At 39.9% G+C, this 23,717-nt stretch overlaps 1 protein-coding gene across 1 annotated transcript in view; it reads right to left on the reverse strand.

The window, feature by feature from the left end:
• The window catches only part of LOC123022863 (histone deacetylase 9-like), a 193,530-nt gene that overhangs the window by 156,705 nt on the left and 13,108 nt on the right, over nucleotides 1-23,717 (reverse strand). Inside the window, exon 4 of the mRNA XM_044428959.1 lies at nucleotides 12,938-13,045. Within this exon, the coding sequence (XP_044284894.1) occupies nucleotides 12,938-13,045 (108 nt within the window). The remainder of the gene's footprint in view (nucleotides 1-12,937; nucleotides 13,046-23,717) is intronic.

A 23,717-nucleotide genomic window follows, 5' to 3' on the forward strand; every position in this document is an offset into this window, starting at 1 on the left:
GGTCAGACAGAAAAGCAAAAATATACTCTAGAGATAGACAGTCTAACACTGAGCGATATGTTGAAAATGTAGCCAACACACATAAATTCAAAGCATTTTTACACAGACACTTGTTTATACTGGGATACAGACATCATTATACATAGACAGAAGGTTAAACTGACTGACAGAAATGCATATTAGAGGAAAGAGTCATGTCTTTGTCATTATAAGCTTGATTTCTGTGTTTTAAACTTCAAGTTATGATTGAGTAGAAATGCACCAAACATGGTCTGAAGTCTAGAAATGCTTAAAAGAGAAATGACAAATCATCACTATATCAAAGTCTTCACCACAGGAGTGGGTGGGGGGGCAGGAATAATCCTTTCATGTCATATCACTAGCCTATTGGATAGGACAATGAAACCTCAGTCTCCTCATTTATAAAGTACCACTCAGTTATGCGCTATATATACAGCAGGTTGTTTATTTTACAATGAGTACAAATCCTATACACTATCTTCCTTTTCCTCACTGGTATGTAGTCAAGGGTTTTTCAGATAACAAAAGTAGAACCCTACAGAAATCTGAGGCCTCCTAATCACTCTGGCCAGCTACTGCACTTTTAAAATTTGCTAGAATCCATCTTGAATCTGGTTGCAATGGACTCAAGTCACAGTAAGTCAGGATTAGGTTAGATATCATGATACATATTTTAGCCATGGTTAATTTAGTGAAACAAACTGACCAAGGAAATTGTTAAATCTTTCTCCAATTTCTATTAAAAATGGTTTCAAGTTGACTAGAGAGGCCTACTATTGTAGAGGCTTGGCCTGGAGAACACCAGAACTCTAGTTCTAATGTTAGGTCTATAAACTTAGTCTCGTGGGCTCTGTGCTGAAAACCAGGAATCTTCCTGCTTGTTTGCAAATGTCCTAAGTTCTATCCCCATGGTCCCTATTCTTTTCCTACTAATAGATGGACTTACACAGATACAGAAGGAAAAATTTAAAACTTGAATAAGTTGGCAAATGCTAATTTGTTTACTTATATACTTTGTAGTTGTAGCCCTTTCATTCTGCCAAGCCATAGTTAGAAACCACAGATTTATTTTTCATCTGAGATATCTGAAATTGCTATAACATTAGAGAAGATCTTGAGTTGAACGAATATATATATATATATATATATATATATATATATATATATATCACACAAGAGGATTGAGTGCCAGACAGTGATTTGGAGTAACTTTCCAATTCCTTTCCAGTGTTTCAACTTTTTACATACAAAACCCCATGAACTTAACAGAGTTACACAAGAACAATCTTTATTTCCAGGAAAATAATAATCTTTATCTCCAAAGATAGCCAGTGCAGTTTAGGGAGACAACTGGTCTATGGGGAAAAGGTCCAATATTCTGCCTCTCTGCAACTTTTGTCAAAATAAGTGGCCAACATGTTACCCAGATCAGAGATTCTGAATCTGAATTTTGCCTTTGAATCTTAGAATCCCATATGTATACCCATCATTCTATGTACTGCAGCACACAGGCTTCCTTTTTACATAATGAGTTGCAGCTAACATAAATTGTACCCATCTGTGTATCCAACTCAGATGAAACCAGCACTGTTATTCAGACTTGGACACTGCTACTTTAAGAGCCTCCTTCTGTCAAATGTTCCCTCCTGTACATTCTAATTAATATCAGTGGCCCTGTGCTGCATCAGTGAGGCTTGGTGGATGACCACAAGAAGGATTGCTTTTAATCTCGGGATCATTTTTTTGGAGTGACTTTCCCATCATGACTAACATCCTATAGCAGTTACATGCGAATGACTAGTTTGATCATCTTCCATTGCTGCTGGCTGTGTAGGACTGTCTGCTGTTTCTCTTCAATGTGTTATTGTTAATTGTTTTATGTGCATTCTTGGATTGCTTTAATTCAGCTGTTGTAACCACCTTGGTTTTTTCATAGAAGAAAAGATGGCATACTTTTCTTTAAAATAACTGAAGAAATAGGGAAATTACATTGACTGGATCCATAGTTTTCTTCTACCAGCATGAGCATGGCCTGAGTACAGTTCCATGCAAAACAATCCATTGGAAGAAAGGGCATAACCAAATTTTCCCAATTTCCCCAACCCACTAATTACGGTAAGATTGACACATGTGTGCATGGCAAGAAACTTTTTCAGTGGAAGGGCTGAGTTCTAATTTGGTTGTAGTCATAGGGAAGATGCATGGGGAGGAAAGGCCAAAGGCACAGTGAGCAGGGTGAAAAAGTTATTCATAACCATTTTAATCAGAAGTAATGATTACATAACAGCCTGTCTTCAGAACAGCTGGTGTTTAGGTTGAGCATAGACGAAAATGCCCTACATATGGTTTGGAAGATCTTTCTGTCTCCTTGAGCTTAAGAGAATGTTTTTTTTTCTCATAGAAAATATTTTGTCAAAGTCTGACAAAAAAGAGTAATTTACAGAATCTGAGAAATTCTATGTAATATGATTAATAGACCTTGAAAATGAGTAGCTTGCTGTGCCCTGGTTTTAGTGACCTGTTCATCAGATAGAGGTAGCTTGACTCTGTCATACAGAATTATCTTTAATTTATTTTATTTGTTTATTACATATAAATGCAACATAGTTGCAACAAAAAAGAACTTGCATAACAATACAAGAACCCTAAAGAAATAAGCTCATTTATCATCATGTTAGTATATTATTGGCATGTTTGTGCTATGGCTAAAGAAAGGGTACTTCCAGATGAAGCTTTTGCCATAATGTAATAGTTTAATCACTCTGCCTCATTTACAGAATTGTTCATATGTGGGGTGTTTCCAGGTGACACCACTTTTCTCTTGAACTCTCCCATGTTTGCCCACTTCTTTTAATTCTATCTTTCTTCTTTTTATACAAAATCTGTTAAAAGAAAAGATGGAACAGCTTTGTAATGCCTTTGCTTGGTACTGCTAGAAGCAACCACCTGAAAATAATCTGTGGAGAAGTTCAGTACCTTGTGCTTTTTGTTGTTGTTAGTCGTGAAGTCATGTCTGACCCATTGCAACCCCATGGACAACATTCCTCCAGGCCTTCCCGTCCTCCACCATCCCCCAGAGTCCACCTCAGCTCATGCCGACTGCTTCAGTGACTCCATCTAGCCACCTCATTCTCTGCCATCCCCTTCTTCTTTTGCCTTCAATTGTTTCCATTATTAGGCTCTTCTCCAGTGAGTCCTTCCTTCTCATTTGGTGGCCAAAGTATTTGAGTTTCATCTTCAGTATCTGTTCTTCTAAAGAGCAGTCAGGGTTGATCTCCTCGAGGACTGACCAGTTTGATCACCTTGCAGTCCAAGGGACTTGAGATAGTCCATTGATTTTTCATGTTAAGGGAAAGACACAAGCTTTTTGTCACCTTTCCTATTTTGTAACTATTCTTATCACTTTTTCTCACAATGACACCATGATAACCCACTCTCAAAGTTGAGTAGTTGAGTGGGGGGATGTCATTGAACTCTGGGGTGCTGTTGAAACATGGATTATGGAATGCGCTCCCCAGAGAGGTCCACCTGGCGCCGTTGTTATTTGTTTTTCGGTGCCAGGTGAAGAACTTTTTATTCAAATGTTATTTTAATTGTTAATATTATTTATTCATTTTATTCTTTGGCCAGGGCGACTTAATTTATACTGTTAATTTATATTATTCTATTGAAGTTTATTTATGGTTGTAAGCCGCCCTGAGGCTTCAGTGAATGGGGCGGCATAGAAGTCTCCTAAATAAATAAATAAATAAATAAGTAAAATTATTACATTGGCTGAATCTAGCCAGACTAAGAAACCATGGTTTGTTAATCACAAACAATTCAGAACCCAAAAACAAACCATGGGTTCTCTTCATGGGTTGACTGTAGTTAAGAAACCATTCTTTACTAGCATGGTTGGATTCAGCTAACACAATAATCCTCATTTCAACAACAACCCAACTCAGTCCATACTTAATCCTTGACTGTGGGTTGTTGCATTTTCTGAATTGAGGCAATGACTAAACCAGAATAAGATGCTCTTGTCTCTTTCTCAATCTGATTTATCCATTCCATATAAAAAGGCATGGGCCAGCCTAAGACTTTTTGCTGCCTGGCCTCATGCACACAGCAAAACCAAGGTACATAATTCTTCACACCCACTAAACAGGGTTTAAGAGGTAGAAGAGGTAGAAAATCCCACAAGTATCAATCCAAGGCAGTAGCAACATAGGAATAATATATTAAAAATGGAATCCTGTGCATGTTAAGACCTGCTACTGGGGAACACTGGGAGTTACTTCTTTCAAAACATACATAGAATTGTGACCTAAAAAGCTAACAAGTTACTGCCTTTTCACAACAACCCAAAACTGTTCCTTGAGGTGGCCACCTCACTCTGCCTAATGGCAGGGCTAGCCTTGAAAATGTGCATATGGAAAGAATTGTGACTCCACCCTGTTTTGTGTGAAGGTGACTACCAACCCTACAATGCATTCAGGATAGATGAGAAGCTTACTGAAATCAGTAGTTTCCATTTTTGTAGAAACCTGCTTCTCAACACGTACTGGCTCATAGTAGATGGCACTTGGAGTTTCACCTCAGGATGCAACTAAGTTTTTGCTGGAAGGAAGGAATGAAAATCAATTTAATACTAATTCAACACTTAGAACAAAGGTGGAGTCACCTGCCCAAAGCAAGTGGTAGAAATGAAGATTCCTTCCTCACCCTCATTATAGTTACCAGTATGTTCACACTGAAGAGGCATAGTCTGACTTAACTAAGCTCAGGCCACATTTTTAAACAAAGATGTGGCACAAAGATAATCCCACATCCTGCATGCAGGTTTTTATACTGAAAGTGTGGGAATAATAGCTCTTTGTGAAATTCATCATTATTAATGTAGAAAACACCTCCATAATCTCTCCTACTTATCATTTAAGACTTTAAGCCTGATGGAACCTCTGCTCTGTGTATCTGATTTTTATGCTGAAGGCCTTGGGTAACATCAAAGATACACACTTATTTGAAATAGCAATTTTATGTTTCATTCATGTTTCCCTGAAATCGCAATCAGACAGCGGGGTAATAATGACTGGATACAAGAAAACATTCTGATATTGATCAGTTCTGACATATCAAAAGGAACCATCCCAGGAAAGTCTACAGTTTTAATTTCCAAGGATATTCATTTCAAACTATTTTAATTCAGTTAAATGATCCCTGTCTACCAAAAGGGCAATTTCATATACTCCACTTGAAGAGGGGCTTGAAAGGGCTTGCACTTACTTTGCTTCACTGCAAATGGATGTTGAAGAGTCAACATTTATCAGACTGAGATTGATTGCCCTCTTGCCAGCCCCAACCCAATATGGTTCCGACCTCAGCTAGTGGAATCTCATAACAGTTTTCCAGTTCAGGGCCAACTTCATATTTAGAATTTACACGAAGGTTTCTTCTATGACACACGATTTAGCATTTGATTGTGCTCTAAGATCCTTTAGCTGGCACTTGGGGATGCCTCACCAAAGGTTTCCAGACAGCAAAATGAGAGGCATAGTTTAAAGACCAGGATGGGAAGAAAGCACATGCAAGCATGGCAGAGAAATGTTTGGCTATTTTCATTATAGCTGTTGTGCTTTTCACAGTGGGAAGAACGGCTGCTCTGAAAACAAATTTCCAGCTTCAACATGATGCTGTCTGGCACATGAGTCTCCTTTTTAAAGAGACAGAACATGAACATCAGATTAAAGCTAAGTCAGTTGCACTTAGTTCCCACTGAAATCACAGGAATGAATATTACATAGGAGTGATACGTTCCACTGATTTTAGTGGGACCTAACTGAAGTTCTGTTCAGGCATTATGAACTTCCAATGGGAAGCCCTGCAATGAGGGTGGGACAGACACTTAATGTAACAGATGCTAGGTCATGAATTATGCTGGTCAGGTATTGGAACAAAGAGCTGTGTGTGCCATTGTGGTGCACCCTGTAATTCAAAGCAGCCAGCTATTGTGGTAGAGGACAATGTTCCACTGCCAGCATTTAAGTTGCCTAGCTTGAGCCAGCCAAAGGATTTTCTTTAGTCTGACTCCAACACATGAACACCAGACTAACATGGGATACCTGGCACTGAAATGTACCACTTTGGTCTGGCTATATGTAAATATGTTGTTGTGAAAATGACAATAGCCAAGAATACTGCTCATTCAAAGCTAACATGTCAAGAAGACGGCTAGCCTAGTACTTTTGAGGCACAGAAATCCCAGGCCACAACTGTTAGTCATTTGCTCCTTATCCCTTTGGGCTGGGCATGGAAGCTGGGACCTATGGCCTGTCTCCCAGTGTCAGATGTATGTAAAAGAAAAACAGATATACGGAGTGGCATTTAGGATGCTCACCTAGTTATGCTTTAGGCAGCAGGTCAAAGCAATGTTATTTGGCACAGGGCCTGTTTCATTCTTTTCCTGCGTCCTACATTCTGAATAAGGGAATGGTCAGCCGCAACAAAAAGGAAAGCAAAGGAGAACTCTGATTTCACAGAATATGATGTATGAAGGTGTAGTGTATAGTATTTAGATAGCAGGCATTGGCATATAAGCAATTTTGTTAGGTTGATGCTGTTTTTATACTGCCATGTCTATGTTTTATTGTGTTTTAGTGCACTGTTTTAAACTATTTGTGTTATGATCATAATTTACCTTGAGCAACATTATTCTTTTAGAAAGGCAGGTTACAAAACAAATAAATAAATACAGCTTTGCATGTGAAATGGACTAAGAAAGCCACATCCAAAATCTACTACAGGTAATTCTACTGTTAGGACCAACCAAAATGTCACAGAATTGTGAGCAAGGTTTTATGTTCTTGGTAATGTCTCATCAGACTTAATGTTAAACAAAAAAGGGTAAGGGAACTGGCAGCCTGCTAAAATTTTAACTTGATTATACTTTTGTGATTCTGGTAAATAATAATACTGTCTTGAAAATTCTGCAAAGTCGGTGGTGCTTTTGATGAATTCATCATGGACTCACCAGCTAAACTTCACACTTGTCAATTGTCAATTATAAGCATTGTGTACTTTCCTAATATCTGTATTTTCAGCAAATGAATCATGAACAGTATGAATGATGAAATTCATCATGAACAGATACATTTAGCATTCTGGACCATTATACTCCTTAATGCCATGTGATACCTCATGAGATATGTATGTTCAAACTAACGTTTATCCACCATATTTGACAAATTCCACTGAAAACCAACACATTCTAAATAAAATTCATCACAGAGTTCCAAATGGCTGAACTTTCAGGACAAGGCAGAAAGAAATGGGTTAAAACAGTGGTGGAACTCACTAGGAAATGAAATATGAATATTTCCTTTAAGGTTATCTCTTACAAGTAATACTGCTTTGAAGAAAAGTTTATAACTGTTGCATCAGACTGAATGAGAATAAGATAGAAAGAAAGCTACACTACTGAACATCTCATCAGTTATCATATTCAGTGATCAAGAGCACTGCTTAAAATTTAGTTTTGTCCCAACAATCTGCTCACTGCACCTACCTAACAATAGAAAAAGCTATGATTAAATTGATTAATTTGGCAACTTTTATGTTCCATAGCAGAATATTCAAGCTTAGATTTCAGAGGCAGAGGCAATATTTTCCTTACAAAAATTATCTCTTCCAGTGAGAATCAACCATTGTTTTACAGTTTCACAGCTGGTACTTTGTCCATTAGCCAGGAGCAATAAAAAGACTGTATGATTCACAAGAAATTCCAAACAGAATGAAGATGTGTTTATTATACTACAGATTCAGTATTTCAATTAAACTTGCCTTCTTCTGGTCAGTTATTAAGTTATGTTGCTGTCCTGAGAATTACGTAACGTGGGAGGGATAGACTCAGGAGACTGGTTTAAAAAAACTTATTTTGAGGCTGAAGTGTGGAAATTGGTTTGTCTTGACAAGGAGTTCAAGTGGCAGGAATAGCACAGAATTTGGCAAACCATAACACAATTTAGTTATGCCATAGACAGCCCATGATACCATGAGGAAGTCTTCTCATATATTGTGTTGAGCACTTCTCCATATATTGACAATATAGTGGCACATCATTTGAATTGTTAAATTATAGGTGATCTTTTACAAGTATGTACAGGGACAGATTAGGCAAACATACAGTCAGAGGGATATTAAAAAATCAGGTAGCTGTCAGCTCTTCCACATATATATATGCAACCTAATCTATGCCAAAGAGGAGACATTAATGGATCTTTTGTTTGCAGTTCTATACCCACTTACCTGGGCAATAAGCCTCACTGAGATTTATTTTGAGATTGGAAGCCATATTCATCTGCTGTAGTAAAGACATCTTGTTAAGGGATGGACCCAACCTGTCATTCCTCTGCTAGAATAAGGTGTGTCAGTGGAACCAAAAGGAAGCTATTTACCCTTTGCCCAAAGCTGCTTGCATCCTGGCATGTCCTCAAAATCTGTTCTGGAGAGCTGAGAAATGCTCTGGAGCAGATTTAAGTCAGCATGGATGGCTGCAGTGTGGAGAAAGAAGGAAGTCTTGTCGTGACAGCAGATTTAGGATTAGATTACATTAGATTTTATCCAAAGAATTATTATGACATACTATCGACTCCATGGATCAAAGCCCACATCATCAGATATGTTATCTTTTATCTGGTCTGTGAATGCTAATGTCAAAATAAGTGCGCACTCCTATGCATGTTTAGATAGGGGAAAAGTCCCACAACTCCTCCTGGATAGGGGACTTTTTCCATAGGATCTTAATATGTTAAACTTGCCTCTCTATGTGGAAGGAGGGGAAATAAAGAGCTGTGTTTTAACTCCACTACCTTCTGCTGACGTTCTTGTCACTTTCTCCTTTTAGAGGGTGAGAGTTTGCAGTTCTCTGCCTTCAAAAGCTCCCCACACAATTTAGAACCTTGCAAAATTTGGGAACAAAATTTTGAGGAAATTCTACCAACAGAGGAGAATGTATTCTCTACAATTACTGTTTCCATGTATAAGGCAACAAGGACAGTGATGGTGGTGGGACAGAGCTCACACACCCATCCCCAATTCCCTTCCTCACATACAGAGGCATGAGAAATGACTTCACCTTTGAGCTGGCTTCATAAATAATCTACCCTGCACATAAATGCACATAAACCAATCACCATTTGATTCAAATTGTGTGTATTTCTTACTTCCAAGGAGTGGTAAGGAGAGAGAATCCCTCTATTCTTTGAAAGGGACATTAGCTATAGTGATTGTGAGAAAGGAACCTGCAGGTAATACTTATTCCAAATAAATTGATTAATTTGGAATGAAAGTGTGTCTTCTCGTAGCTACTAATTTTCAATATTGCCCAGTGCCACTGAAGACAAATATAGTGTGATTTACACGCTCTTTAGTCCCACAGCATGTTAAATGTGCTGAATGCTCAAACTATCGTCTATTTTGTATGGCACTATAATATTGTATGTGTGACCTTGCTCTACAGGATTCTGTTCTAGACAAACATATCACTTAGAATATTTTAAAACTTCTTTTTAAAATAAACAGCAAATAACTATGGGTGGAACCCCCTCCCCCCTGTAGTATTTGCTGCTTTAATGAAGCTACTTCAGTGGCCATTGAAAAAGTTGATTGACTGACAATTTCGTTTTTAAAGCTCTTCATTACACAGAGATAAACAGTGAAGAGTAAATCCACAATGTGAAAGACCCCATAAATCCAAGGAGATAAGCAATAAAGGTCTTGCAGAAAATCTTGGTTTTGTCAGCTGCACATAAAGCATGTCTGATTATTCTTATCTAGCCCAGCTTTTAAATTTCTTAAAGATAAGAAAAGGCAATAGGTTCATCTCCTAATTATATTTTTTAACAGAAAATATGGACACACATGTCTGAATTTTCTCACTTTGCGCATGCAAGTCAATGTTTCCAACAAATTGCTACAAAATTTGGCAGCCAAATTTTTGACTCAGAGTAGCTTCAGTTTTGAAATAGTTCCTTGTAGTTCCTATTAATATTCAGACAAAATTAAAAATCCTGCTATTGATATCTACAGGGTTTGTGTGTTTTTGTATTGTTTCTTTTTGGGTTGGTTGTTTTTTAACAGATAGGGACCTGGGTATCTAATAAATTACCGGTACCCATATGAACTTGCCTGGGTGATAAGAATTTTCCTTCAATCTATTGCATGGCCCTATCTCTAGAGGTCAGACAGAAAGCTACCAGGAGCATAACCTCTTCTGTACTGGTATTTGTTACTGTCCCTGTACTGTATGGTTTTTGTCTTGTGTGCTGCTTGGCAAGTATACCACCCTTAAAGATCACTTAGAAATGGTTTTAAATAAATAAACAAGCAAACAAACAAACCAGGCTATCAATGTCAAAAAAAATTGAAACCATGGGTGCAAAGAACTGTGTGGGGGTCTGTAACTTCTGAAAAACAGAAATATATTTTTCCACAAATCCATCCCTAATGCCCTCAAGGTCCTGTACAGGTTCCAGTCAAGTAATAGCTACCATGCTTCTACAATCAGTCATTTGGGGAAGATGGCATATATGCATGTAGAGAGTCTCAAGTGGCCATCAATTTGCAAATTTTCAGATAAAGCTTCTCACAGTTCATGAAAGGTTAAATGTAAACAGTAAACAAAATAGCAGTATTTCCCATTTAAACAGTACTTTTTATATAGAATGCACAGTGGTTTATTCTATTATAAATGTCAGGTTTCATTGATGTTCAAGTTTATGGCAGCAACTGGGCTTTGGGTTCCCAAATCTTCTCAGCTACAGCACTCATTTTCAGGCATAATACTTAAGACAACCTTCTGGGGCCACTGGGCACACTTGAAATTTTAAGAGCACGATGGGGGTAATCTCATGCAATAACTGCAGTGAGAAGGGCTTACTCATTCACAAGATGGCTGCTGTGAAGAACATGGCCAATCTCAAAGCACCTGTTTCCCAGAAAGCTGCAGCTAGTCACCATTTTTTTACTTTCTAAGAATGCCTCTGGAGACCCCAAATAAAGATGGGGTAACAGTGGAGGTTGGAGCATGCTAACCTTTCAACAACTTTAAACTTAATAACAATCAGGAAGGTCAGTGGACCTGACAGGTGCCAACAAAGGTGTCCATGGCTGCATTGGAGGCAAATGCACCATGGAAACCACAGACTTAGAATTTCTCACCAGGTTTTGAGTCCAGGGCTTTATAAGCACAAATCTATTTCACTTATGGACAGTGTTAAAAGTCTGTACCTTGGGCCTGGCTTTGATGTAGACAAACATATAGCTGCTGAAAACAAGAGTCCATTTCTTTTCATGTTCTATCTGCTAGTACTTTCTAGTTATATAACATATCTAAATGTTTTCCCATATGCAAGAGTTCACTTGTTGGTCCTTGCGAGAACAATGAAACTCACAGCCAGGGGTTGGTTTAACATCAGCAGACTTTACCAGGGGCAGGAAGAAGAGAAGGTATAAGGTGCTGTTTTGCTTGCCTTCCCCACAGTATCCCCTTCTTTAACCAAAGATCGAACAGATTTTTTAAGACATTCTCGATTGGGATGAGCAACATCTGGCCTTTGGGCTACATGAGGCCTTCAGCGTGATGTTCAGTCATCAGCTGAATGGTAAAAGCCCTTTGCAAGCAGTTCAGACCACTTGCAAGAGGGATCTGTAACTCCTCTGGAAGCCTGCTGGGAGACAGAAGGCAGAGCAAAGGAGAAAGGGGAGTACCTGAGAAGAGGGAGAGAGAGAGAGAGAGAGAGGAAGGAGGGAACTGGCAAAAAAGAAAAAAGGAAGTAATTTTGCCCAGTTTCTGTTCTGGTACACCCACTGCTGGCTTAAAGTCATCTCTGCCCCCACCATGAACCCTAACCCCTAAATGGATGTACCCCTGACAATGACAGCAACAGGTTCCCATCCATTAACTAGGTCACGCTTCACCCTACAGCAGATTCTTCCAGATTTGCATGCTTATACTCCTCATAAACACCCTGATGATAAGACTGAGGTGGAGAAAGAATGAGCCTGAGGCTTTAGATGCAAAGAAGGTGTTCTGAGGAGGGGCCTAAATAAAAAAATAAGCAGTGAGAAAGTACTAGTAGTTATATGTGTATCATTTGATACCAATTTAGATTAAGGCATAGCTATGCTTGTCAAAGATGAACTATGTAAGCAGATGTCAGTCATTGTAAAATCCCTAGCCAGAAACATTTATAAAATTTAACTGAAAATATGTTTCTTCCAAGAATGTTTATCTGAGCATACAGGCTGTACATAGTCTACCTTTAAAATACGCTTGTTAAAATATCAAATAAATTGTCAACATCTGTCAAGTAGGCAAGTTTTACAAATTGTTTAGACTGGGCACTGGGTTTTGTACCTCATTCTTTTCAGATCATGTAGAACGGAAGCCCCAAAACAGAGGAGGGAAGTTTGAGATTGTTTGATGGAAATGCATACTCTGCATCATTACCCTTCTAATCAACAATATCATTCTTTCTTCAAAGTCCACACATCTATTATTTACTTTTCTTCACTCTGGGTGGCATTTTGAGGCTATATTTACAAATCATTCCAAAAGAGCGTTTCAGAAGAGTATGCCAGATCTGCACATCCTCCGAGTCGTTTTAACTTGAACAATGGTTGTGTAATGGACTCTTGTGGTAAAATATTTGCAGTAATACTGTGAGTCTACTGGCAGCCAAGCCCTCTCTGGTGAACTGGAAGGCTTTGAGTAATCTCCTGACTACCAGGCAAGGCTATTTAGATTACCACACCTAAGTGACCCACCATCTTCTCCATTCTCCTTTCTCCACTCCCCTTCCTTCAGCCCCAGAACAACAACATCGCTTTCAGCCTTCCCCCTAGTTTCCCACACACAATGCAACCCAGACCTCACCTTCAGCTCCCCCGAGGCCACTTTGGAAGCCAATTCGATGACACAGCCAACAGCCATGCGTGCAGCACCGGACGAATGCAGCTCATTCCAAATGGTGTCACTGTCCACCTGAGCAAACAGTTCGCAGAGGGGCGGGGTGCCGGGGGGAGGGAGAACGGAGAGAGAGAGAGAGAACAAGAGAGAGAACGAGAGAGAGAAAGAGAGAGAGAGAGTATAAGAGAAAACAAATCAGCGAGGGAGGGCTGGCACGGTGACAGCCAATGTACAATAACATTAGTCTTCCGTCTTGGCCAGCTGAAAAGGCCTTCTGGACATGGCTTTGCTTATACTTTTTCTCTACACTGAGTTCTCCAATGGAAACACATTCCTGTCATGCCTCACTGCCATTCCCTGTTTAGATTTCTCATTACAAACAGTATTACATAGGCCAGAGCTGGCCTAGTTATGGGTCTGTTAGACACCGGGCCAGGGGGGTAGATGCAATATATATTCTACATGGCCTTAACATCTGAGGAAAGAATTAGTTTTGCAAAGGCCAGAACAAAAGTTTAAGTGAAATTCATAAATACTAAAATGAATGCACAGCTGGAGTGAACACCTTTTTTTAATGGCAAGTGTGGGTCATATTCCTAAAATAAAAGGCATTTTTTACATCGCTACTACTATGAATCAGAAAAGGCTTGGCAATTTATCACCTGAGACCAGGCAGATATGGTTGATTCTGGGGTCCGCTTGTCAAGGGAGCCCAGTTCCATGTCTAGAGCAAATGCATTCTCAGTCCTACTGCCAGTTACCACAGGTGGCAGCCGTATCCTCTGGGCTGTGGGTGGGAACAGTTGTGCAAATAGGAAGGGAGGGGTCCCAAGGGCATAATCTTCCTTGAGGCTTAATGTTTCTCTCAGGGGAGGTGCAGAGCAATAGCCCTTTGGATGGAGATTACAAACAATTTATTTTGGAAGCACTAACATAGCCAGTCCGAATGACTATTCATATATTTATAGCTGTTAGTTTGCACCTAATGGGGTTTTAATGCAGTGCATCTGGTGCATGCAAGAGCCAAGAGCAGCATCTTTTAAAATGTGCATCATCTCTATATAATTCCAATACTGAGTTGCATCCTAGTGATGAAATAAATGATGGTCTGACTATTGTTCCCTCATACAACAATATTGGATGCAACTGTGGCTTTACACGCTGCTTGTGGATTTCTCTGGCTGAACCACGGTGGAAGAAATGCTGACTTAAGCCAAGGTAAATGAACCATGATGCATCGCTTGCTGCTTTTGTTATGAAGGTAGGTGTTGTACCTGCCACCTTTCCTATGTCACTTGAATTATGAAGCCTTTAAAAGCACTTTTCTTAGTTGGTATACCTTGTGTAAAACATCTCATGGTTCTTCCCACACCATTCGTATTCCTTTCTTTCGAACACTTAAAAGCCTACTAAGAGTTGTGCATAACTTCTGAGGAAGTCTCTCACACACTGGACCTAAATGCCTGCAAGTCCTATTCAGGTGCCTGCAACTGGCAGCTATTGTGAATGATGGCATTTTTAGAAATGGCATTCTCTGGGAAAGGTGCTCCAGGCACAAATGAGACCCATAACTGCACCTCATAAAACTTCTAGTACCATGCATGCAAACAGAATCCACAAGCTTTTATTTGTGTCTTCCTTCTGGTTTGGGTGATCCATACGTATTTTCTTTCTGTTGGGCTATCATGGTTACCGATTCAGATTTTTCCGATTGCAACCGCACTGCGCATGCCAGCAAAAAGCCGTTACAATTGCGAAGAGCTCTTTTCCAGCACTTGCTTTTGTTTTTCAAAAACATATATACCATCTTATCTTAATAGCTCGAGGCCATGCAGAAAAAGCAACATAATACATGAACATTATAAAGCAGGACCATAAAATCTGATGAAAAATCCAGTGCAGAGCAAAAACACACAAGGAACCAGCATACAACCGGTATACATCAAAACAGAGCCAGAGGCAAGAAAATCACCCTTACCCTTTGCTATGTTCACTTTTCTGGCAAGCACGGATGTTCCTAATAAACTTACTCTGCTGCTCTCTGACTTTTGTTTCTTCCTGCTGTGGGTGTGGGTGTGTGGGTCCATGTGCATCTGCATTTAGAGCTGCTGTTTGCTCTTTGATAGAACATTTAATAAAATATTTCCATGGCTACAAATACTATCTGAAATAGTCATTATAGGAAATAAATACCTGAAATTAGTTCTGACTTCGAAAATCCCTGTGGGTCCTGGCTTGTAGCAGCAGCTACATATTATGTGTAAATGCATGTATTGGTATGTATATGGCAGAAATTATTATCATATGACACAAACACTGCCTTTAGTTCTATTATATAAACTTTTTAGAACTATGCCTCATCTTTGCAGATACCAGAGCAGTGTAAACAAAGTATTAGAATACTATGTAGTACAATAAAAGCACTAAAGTCACACTACCATGATAAAAACAACAAGGCAGTAAATACAATATTGCAGACAAAGAGCAGAGGAATGCCTGGGCAAACACGATATTTCTGAGGTGGTGTGAAGCCTATTGCAATGGTGGTGACAGACACACCTCCAGAAGGAGGATATGTTGTACCCATCCCATGACCATACATTATACACAAATACATGTATTAAACGCTTGGGAGCTGCAAAGGACAAGGAGCTTTAGAAGATACAAAGACCCACGCTGGAGCAGACCAAATGTGTGGGCTATGGGAAGCCACAAGCAGGACGTGTGCACAGCTACAGCATTCTACCACGAATGCTCCCCAGCAACTCGAATACGCAGGCTTACTGCCTCTGATACTGGAAGTAGTGCAGACACCAGTAGCCACAATACTTGGTCCAGCATCCTGTTCCTACCGTGGCTGAGCAGATGCCCAAGGGAAGTGCCAAGTCAGCTATCACAATACCAGCTGTTGAGCACTAATCAAAGTGCAGGAGAAGGAGGGCCTGGGTAGTATTACTAGTTATGGAAAGCCTTCAGCAGGTGCCCAAGGTGGCCCTCGCCAAGGCTATTTTGCCTCATAGGGTACAATCTGATGCCTGTTTAGCCCAAAAAAGGTTTATCATTCCCAGTATCCACCAGCCAGCTGCAACAGGAATGCATCCTTAGAAATTTTCTGAAAGTTGATCAACATTACACCACATACAATTTATGAGATGCAGGTAGCTAATCTACAAAAAGTTAGCATCGGCCAGCTGCTTAAAAGCAGGAACACTTAAATTTTGAAATACAACTGCACTAAAAGTTGAGGCAGCATCCTTGTTCATATTTCAGCAACACTTCAAACAGGCAGAATCATTCATGACAATGTTACAAGCCAGAATAGACAGTCCCACTCTGTAGTCTAAAGACTTTTAAGGCACATATGGATTTACTTCCCTCAGAGTTTCCTGAATGAATATAGAAGTTGCAAGCTTTTCTAAAAACAACCAGCACTGCTCAATCCCTGGCATGTGTAGCACAGCTAGACCTAAGCAAAGCCACAGATGATACAAACTAAGCCACCTGTCCCTGAATTGTATGTGGAGTTCTTTAAAAAACAAAAAGATGGGTTAGCTTAAATAAAAATTAATTTGCATTTATCCTGTGTGAAAGCTACTGGATTTTTACCTACAGTGTGCATATTGGTTGCTTTTGTCTTTTCACAAAAATAAGCTCTATGTAATGTGTTCGGCGAGAAAGTATTCTTCTCTGTGAATCTTAACACGTGAAGCTGTTAGTCCCCTGTATCTGCATTCAATTTCATGGCAGAAGTGAGATCAGGGCTCTGCATAAAAAGCTTTCTCTTCCTTGCATTTCAAACACATAACCTCTACGTGATTCTGTGGTTTAGCAGAATAGTGCAATTAGACAAGCAGGAAAGAGCATTTGCATTCACAAATAATACCCCATTTTTGTACACTACCTAAATAAATAAACACACAGGAAAATGTTCTTTAAAAACAGAAGCAAAACTGGAAGGTGTCATTCAAGGATCCTGTAAACAATCATGTGTAAGGAATGATGATGAGCACACAATAAATCCCACATGTAGAAAAAGTTTTATATCAACTTTCTTGAGCTCTGTAAGCACCAAGATTTCTCTGCTTTCCAAAGAGACACCTCCCATCCTAACACAGAAATATGGTACCACATGACTTGACAAAAGGCACTGTTCCCCACAGCAGAATAACTTTTGGCGGGGGGGCGGGGGTCACTCATGGGGATATTTAGATGTTCCTTTTCTGGAACAGCAAGAATATTCAGTGGAGTAACAGTCAGTACCCTTTCAGACAGTCAGTTACATGGGTTGAGGAATGATGAAATGGGAGTGAAGGTAGTGGGCATGAACTTGCTTTCCCCTTCACATATTAAGTATATACAGGGAGAGTCTAACTATGCAATTGTTTGGGTAGTTCCATATATTATTATTTATTTATTTTATTTCTACACTGCCTATAGCCAAAGGTCTCCAGGTAGTTTACAACAGAGTATAAAAACAATGGGGATGCAGTGGTGCAGTGGGTTAAACTGCTGAGCTGCTGGGCTGGTTGACAATTTGAATCCGCACAACGGGGTGAGCTCCCATTGCTTTGTCCCAGCTCCTGCCAACCTTGCAGTTCGAAAGCATGCAAATGCAAGCAGATAAAAGGGTACCACTTCGGTGGGAAGGTAACAGCGTTCCGTGCACTTCAGTGTTTAGTCATGCCGGCCACATGACCACGGAAACTGTCTGCGGACAAACACTGGCTCCCTCGGCTAGGAAATGGAGATGAGCACCACCCCCAAGAGTCAGGCATGACTGGACTTTAATGTCATGGGGAAGCCTTTATTTTGTATAAAAACAATAAAATATAATAGATAAAAACGTTAACAAGAATTTAAAAATTATTTAGGATAGCATAAAAAAATGCTGAAAGACAATCAAAAGATGATTAAAAATAAGCCAAGAATAAAAGAAAGGCACCTGGATAATCATGGCAGGCCCCTAAATGAACAGGGAGGTCTTCAAAGTCCTCTGCAATGAGGGCTGTCTTAAACTGGCACCAAAAAGATGGCAAATTTGGCACCAGCTGGCCTGCAGCAGGGAGGTTGTTCCAAAGATTGTGGGGGGGAGGGATCACCACAGAAAAGGATCTCCCCTTAGTTGTCACCCTTTGAGCCTCTGAAGGGATATAGGCCCTTCAGACATCTGGAAAGATGCTGTGATTAGAGGATGGTTAAATGGCATGACAGGGAGACCTGGTGCCCAGTGGTGGGATCAGACAAGGGTTAAGTATGGGCTGACTGTGGGCAGTCACTGAATCCCAGGTTATCATGTTGTTTGAACCCAGACAACATGACAAGCTATGGAGAACAATGCAGTTTGTAACCCCACGGAAATGATGGCCTCTCCATGGTTAACAAAAACCAAGGCTTGTGAGTGCAGCAAGAGTCAGACAACACAAGGCCTACTCATGCCAGCCACAAAGCTCACTTGGTGACTTTGGACCAGTCACTCACCTTTGGCCTAACCTACCTCACAAGGTTGTTGTGAGAATAAAAATGAAGCTGCCTTGGGTTCTTCACAAGAGAAAAAGGCAGGGTAGAAGTGCAAAGTAATAATATTCTGTAATAAAATCCATAGTGTTCAATAAGAATTAGTCTCAGGTAAGTCTTTAAATATTTAAATCTTTAAATAATTTGTTCATCAACTTATAGTGGCTTGTTCCTTCCCCACAAAGTCTACTTTCAAAAATATTTATAACCTGTACTTTCTGTCACAAGACCAAGGTAGCTAAACAGTTCATTTAAAAATAATGCAATTAAAAAAAAAAAAAAACAAGTCATGACTGGTAATGTATAAAAGCAGCATGGGCAAACGACATTAAAGAATGGAAGCAAAACAGTATATAGATTGCTAGCCAAATGCACAGTAAACCAAACCTGCTTATATAAGATGTCAGAATAATATCAGCTGTGGAGTGATCTATGTATGTATTTGTTATGTGTATATTCCACTTTTCCTCCAAAGACAACATCTCCCCTCTCTACATTTTTAGCATCAGAACAACTCAGTATAGGTCAGGTTGAGAAATAGTAATTGCAGTTCACCCACTGAGTGCATATAGTGAGATATAATAAACATAAAATAGCATGTCCTAGTGAGGTGCAGGGAGAAACTAGTATTAGCCAAGGTAGAAAAGCTGGCCACCTTTGTGGAGTGATCTAGCAAACCATAAAAAATGAGAAGTAATTCTGCAAACCATGGATTTGCTATGTCATGTGGTGATTTATTCTCTCTTTACTGAATCCATGTGTCTTAGTAGGTACAAAAGCTTTTAGAGGCTCATACTTTGCCATTTGTTTTCAGAGCAAATATGTTTCCTTTCGTCTCCTCAGTGCCCCTCCACCTTTACTGGCAACCAAGTTGGAGCTGAATCCATCCCTTTTCCAAAATGCTCCTGCCTTTAAGGATTGTGTGTGGCGTTACGCTTGTCAGTCCTGGAAGACAATAGTGCCAGAGAGAGCATGATGCTGGAAGTCTGCGAGTCTAGAAGAGTTGGCTGAAACCCATGGATATGTTGATCACTTCTCTAGGCTAGGTTCAAATGTTACTGCTGCCAAGTGAACACTGCTGAAAGTTATTCCCTGTAGCTGTGCTCCATATCAAGTGAGAACAGCTAAATATTTCTTTCTGTGAGGGTCTAAGCAATATCCGAAACTGCCTTCCAGAGCATCCTAAGTAATGTCAATGGACTGTAGTGATTTTACTGGTTGCAACCAGCACATGCATGGCTTTGCTTTACGACTTAATGTCCTGTTTCTGGACTTGTTGCCATAACTAAAGAGACTGAGATCTACAGATGAGATCTTAACACTCATCCTCAATTAATGGCTTGTCATATATGCTTTTCAATTAAAAAAAAAAAAAGATAAGCCTGTTATTTGTGAGCTGGATTTGCAAGTTGGTTCCCCTTTGAAACTCTACACAGATACATTATTTGACAGGGTAAAGATGCTCTAACATTGGATTTTTCTGATATTAAATGTGCATCATGTCAGAGCTACCAGATTTTTGCTTGGGATATACGTCTGTTATTCCTGAGACTGACACAAAACTTTTACCCTTGTCTTCAGATCCCACATTCCTTCCATAGTGATGCAATCTAGACATATGGGCCTTTACCTGCCAGCTGAGATGCAGATCAAAAATGGAAGACATTATTGTATAATTTAAACTGCATGGGATCCAAGGTGTTGACTAACACATTTGTTTACAGTGAAGTTTTCTTTCCTGTGAGCACCTGTGAAAGGCACAGGATTCTCCCAGAGTGTCAGATGAACCTTTGCATCTCTGCATTTCTGACCCATGTGGGAACTATCAGAATTTGAGATCGGTGCATCTTCCTAACCTTTAAGTATCCTCAAGCACCGGAATGGCCATTTGGCCTTGCTAAACAGGAAGGGCTATAAAAGTCTTCCTGTTTGCACTGGAACTTGCCTTAACAATAATGTCTTTCCAGCTCTGGTGCATTTCTGAGTGCTCCTAGGCTGTGTAATTCTGCTTTGGAAATTGAAGAGGACCCCTGAATGCTGAAGATCAATGAAACATGGCGATGTTGAAAACTGCATCCATTTTAGTTGCTGTATACTACATAATGAACTGCCTTTAAGCTAAGTTTTACCATGAATCTGTCCCAAATCTTAAGAAATCAGGCTATGGTCCCAGATCATTATTCAGCTACAAACTCAAAAACATGGAAACATGCACGCATACTTTCTTCTACTCCTTCCTTGAACTTTATGAGCCTAAACATTCAGTTGGAAGTGAAAATAATGGAAGTGTTTCTTGACTTCATACAATCAGGTGTAGAACTTATACCACAATAAAATAAAATGGTTTGTTAAATTTTCCTATGTATTTATTTAGCCATTTAGTTTAATTATTTTACCAGAGTTAAAGAAGCCTTTCTTCTTGAAGGGCAGAATGATACGAACAGGGGAAGAAGAAAACTAACAGAGAAGGGAATAAGACAATGGGAATGGGCAGGATGAGGGAAATATTTGTATAATATACTGAAAAATGAAAAAAAACAAAAAGGCACATAAAAAAACTTCCTCAATTTCAATGCAGCTTTTTCCTCCCAAGACTTTCTAGTTCTTTTTCAAACAATAGAGAATTTCAGAAAAAGAATGTGCTTTTCAGAGAGGTTCAGAACCTCTGCCAGTTGATGTTGGCAACAGCCTTCTTCATGGGAATCATAGCAGCTAATGTCAATTCCATGCAATTAAACCATGCTAAATAGCCACAGCTTTCTGGCTCATGATGCATCTACTACATGCATTGCTAGATAAATTTTGGACCATCAGAGAGATATGCTTGTAGCATGCATCAAATCATTCTGAATAGGCAGACAAAAGGGGAATGCCGAGCTTGGTAGAATCATCTTTTGCAGCCAAACCTAGCTGAACAGTTTACTAGCATATACCTGGATTCTTGCAAGGTGTTACATTGGCTCTTCCTCAGCATGGCTTCATTCAATTTAGAGATCTGACACTGCACACTGACCTTTCCCTTTTTGCTTGTTTTTCTTCCTTCTTTGTTTTGTAGCCTCTCTGTATTGGGCAGCTGCCTCATTTTATAAGATGAATGTGGAATTCTCTTTTGTCTGCAGGGTAGTCCCTGGGGTACCAGGACTGCAACCCAAACTTAGCCCTAGCACAGCTTGGGAGCCCATTCCTCATCTAAACAAATGCCGTAAGCCCTTTTATGCTTTTTACAGCATGTCAAAAATCATATTGACTGCCAATAGTGATGTGATTGGTGTTGCCTCCTCTGAGCCATAAAATAGGCAGTCTGTTATCAATTTATCTAAGTGTATCCAGGGAATTTTAGGCAGGTTCACTTCGAAGTTATAAATGACAACTCAAAAGCTACAGAGGCTTTGAAGCTTGAAGTCAATGATATTATCACAAAGACTGCTCTTCCCTATTTATTTATTGTGTCTAACAGCTAAACAGAAACTAATACATGATAACGCTAAGACGTTGTTGCAAGATTTCCTCAGAAGAAACGTACTTTGTGAAGATAAGACTTATTTAGCTTTTGTTGTTAACAGGCCATTCTGACTGCTGCACATTTATTTATTTATTAGTGTCCTGCTTTTTTCTTAAAAAGAACTAAAAGTGGTTTCTCACAAAAACTCAAAACATCCATTCAGCATCAACAGTAATATGCATGATGTTTCAGAAAGTTGAAGCAGGTGGTGCCATCTCTCTCTCTCTCTCTCTCTCTCTCTCTCTCTCTCTCTCTCTCTCTGTCTCAATAAATTCATTAATTTTAACTTCTAATATTATGCTACTAAGTGTGTGCCTTGTTCTTCCATCTCTATATAGAATTGGTCATTTGAGACAGCTTTCTTCTGCAGAACAGGCACCTGTCTTTGCTTACGGGGATATTTACATATCAATTACATGCATTTGAGGAAGTTCTTCACACATAAGTAATACTTTCTAGCACTAAATAATTGCATAGCATGGGATGCAGATTTACACGGGATCAACCACACCAATAGAAATGGGTTTGCCCACTCCCTCCAGTCACCTGAAAATGCCGTTATGTGTGCCTCTCCCTACAACAGTCTGTTCAGACAATGCAGTCAGCGCCTGAGTACGTCCTCTGAATGCCAACTGTGAGGGATGCTCAGAGGGCAGCAACAAGGGAGTGAATCTTTTCAGCAGCAGCCCCACAACTGTACGATGCTCTCCCCATTCAGGCCCTCCTGGTGCCAACCTGATCATCCATTCAATGTGAGGTTAAAATGGCCCTCTATTCCAAGGCAGTTTAGGACTTCCTAGGTTGGTTAATGGCTTGAGAAATGTGCCATTCCAGGTTTTTACAGGTATCACATCTTGTTTTATGTGTTTTAACTGTTTACAACTTGGAAATTTTTATGGTGTTTCACTGTTATCTGTTTCATGAAACTGGCAAGTAAACTGCCCAGAGAGTTTCAGCTATTGGGCAGTATAGAAATGATGATGATGAAGGTGGTGGTGGTGGTGGTGGTGATGGAAAGGAGGAGGAGGAGCAGAGGAGAAAGGGAGTCAAGAAACCAGGTTGAATGGACTGAGCTTAGCCCCCTCCTCCGTGTGTGTTTGTGTGTGTGTGTGAGTGCACAAGTGTGTGGTGGAATCCTCTAAGAACAAGTGGAGGGAATTTCCATGAGCAGAGCCCTTCATCTTGTGAAAGGTCCCTTCCTCTCACAGAAAGCAATCCCTTGATCCAGCCCATGGAAGTATTTAAACTACACATCAGGTACATGTTGTGCTTGCTTGTAATAGCTTGAGTTTGGACACTTAAAGCAGTGCTATTTGTCTATGAAAAACAACACATTTAAATCATGTTTGAATGCCTTGATTACAAAGATACACACAATCACACACTGCAACACATGCTGAGTGCTCAAAATAGAAATGTCACTGATTAACAGCACGATCCTATCACACTAGACAGCACTTAGGCAACCATACGATTTTCCAGAGACACAGGTACAAGGTTGGAAAAATCACTATGGGTGTGCAGCTAAGTCCTTGCACTCACAGTCCCTCCGTGCACTCACAGCAGTGTGGAGAGAACCACTTGCAGCAGCAGGAAAACAAGGAGAGATCTCCAAGGAAGGAGAGGGGACAGGTGCCACTGAGATGTGAGGCATCTTGGCAGTGCCTCAGCCTCCTTCTCCATGCTCCAAAGTTCCTCAGCCGAATGGCCGAAATTGGCTGTCCAGCTGAG

The sequence above is a fragment of the Varanus komodoensis genome, unplaced genomic scaffold (assembly GCF_004798865.1).
Source record: "Varanus komodoensis strain SLA01 unplaced genomic scaffold, ASM479886v1 scaffold2, whole genome shotgun sequence".
In the NCBI taxonomy this organism is placed as follows: Eukaryota; Metazoa; Chordata; class Lepidosauria; order Squamata; family Varanidae; genus Varanus; species Varanus komodoensis.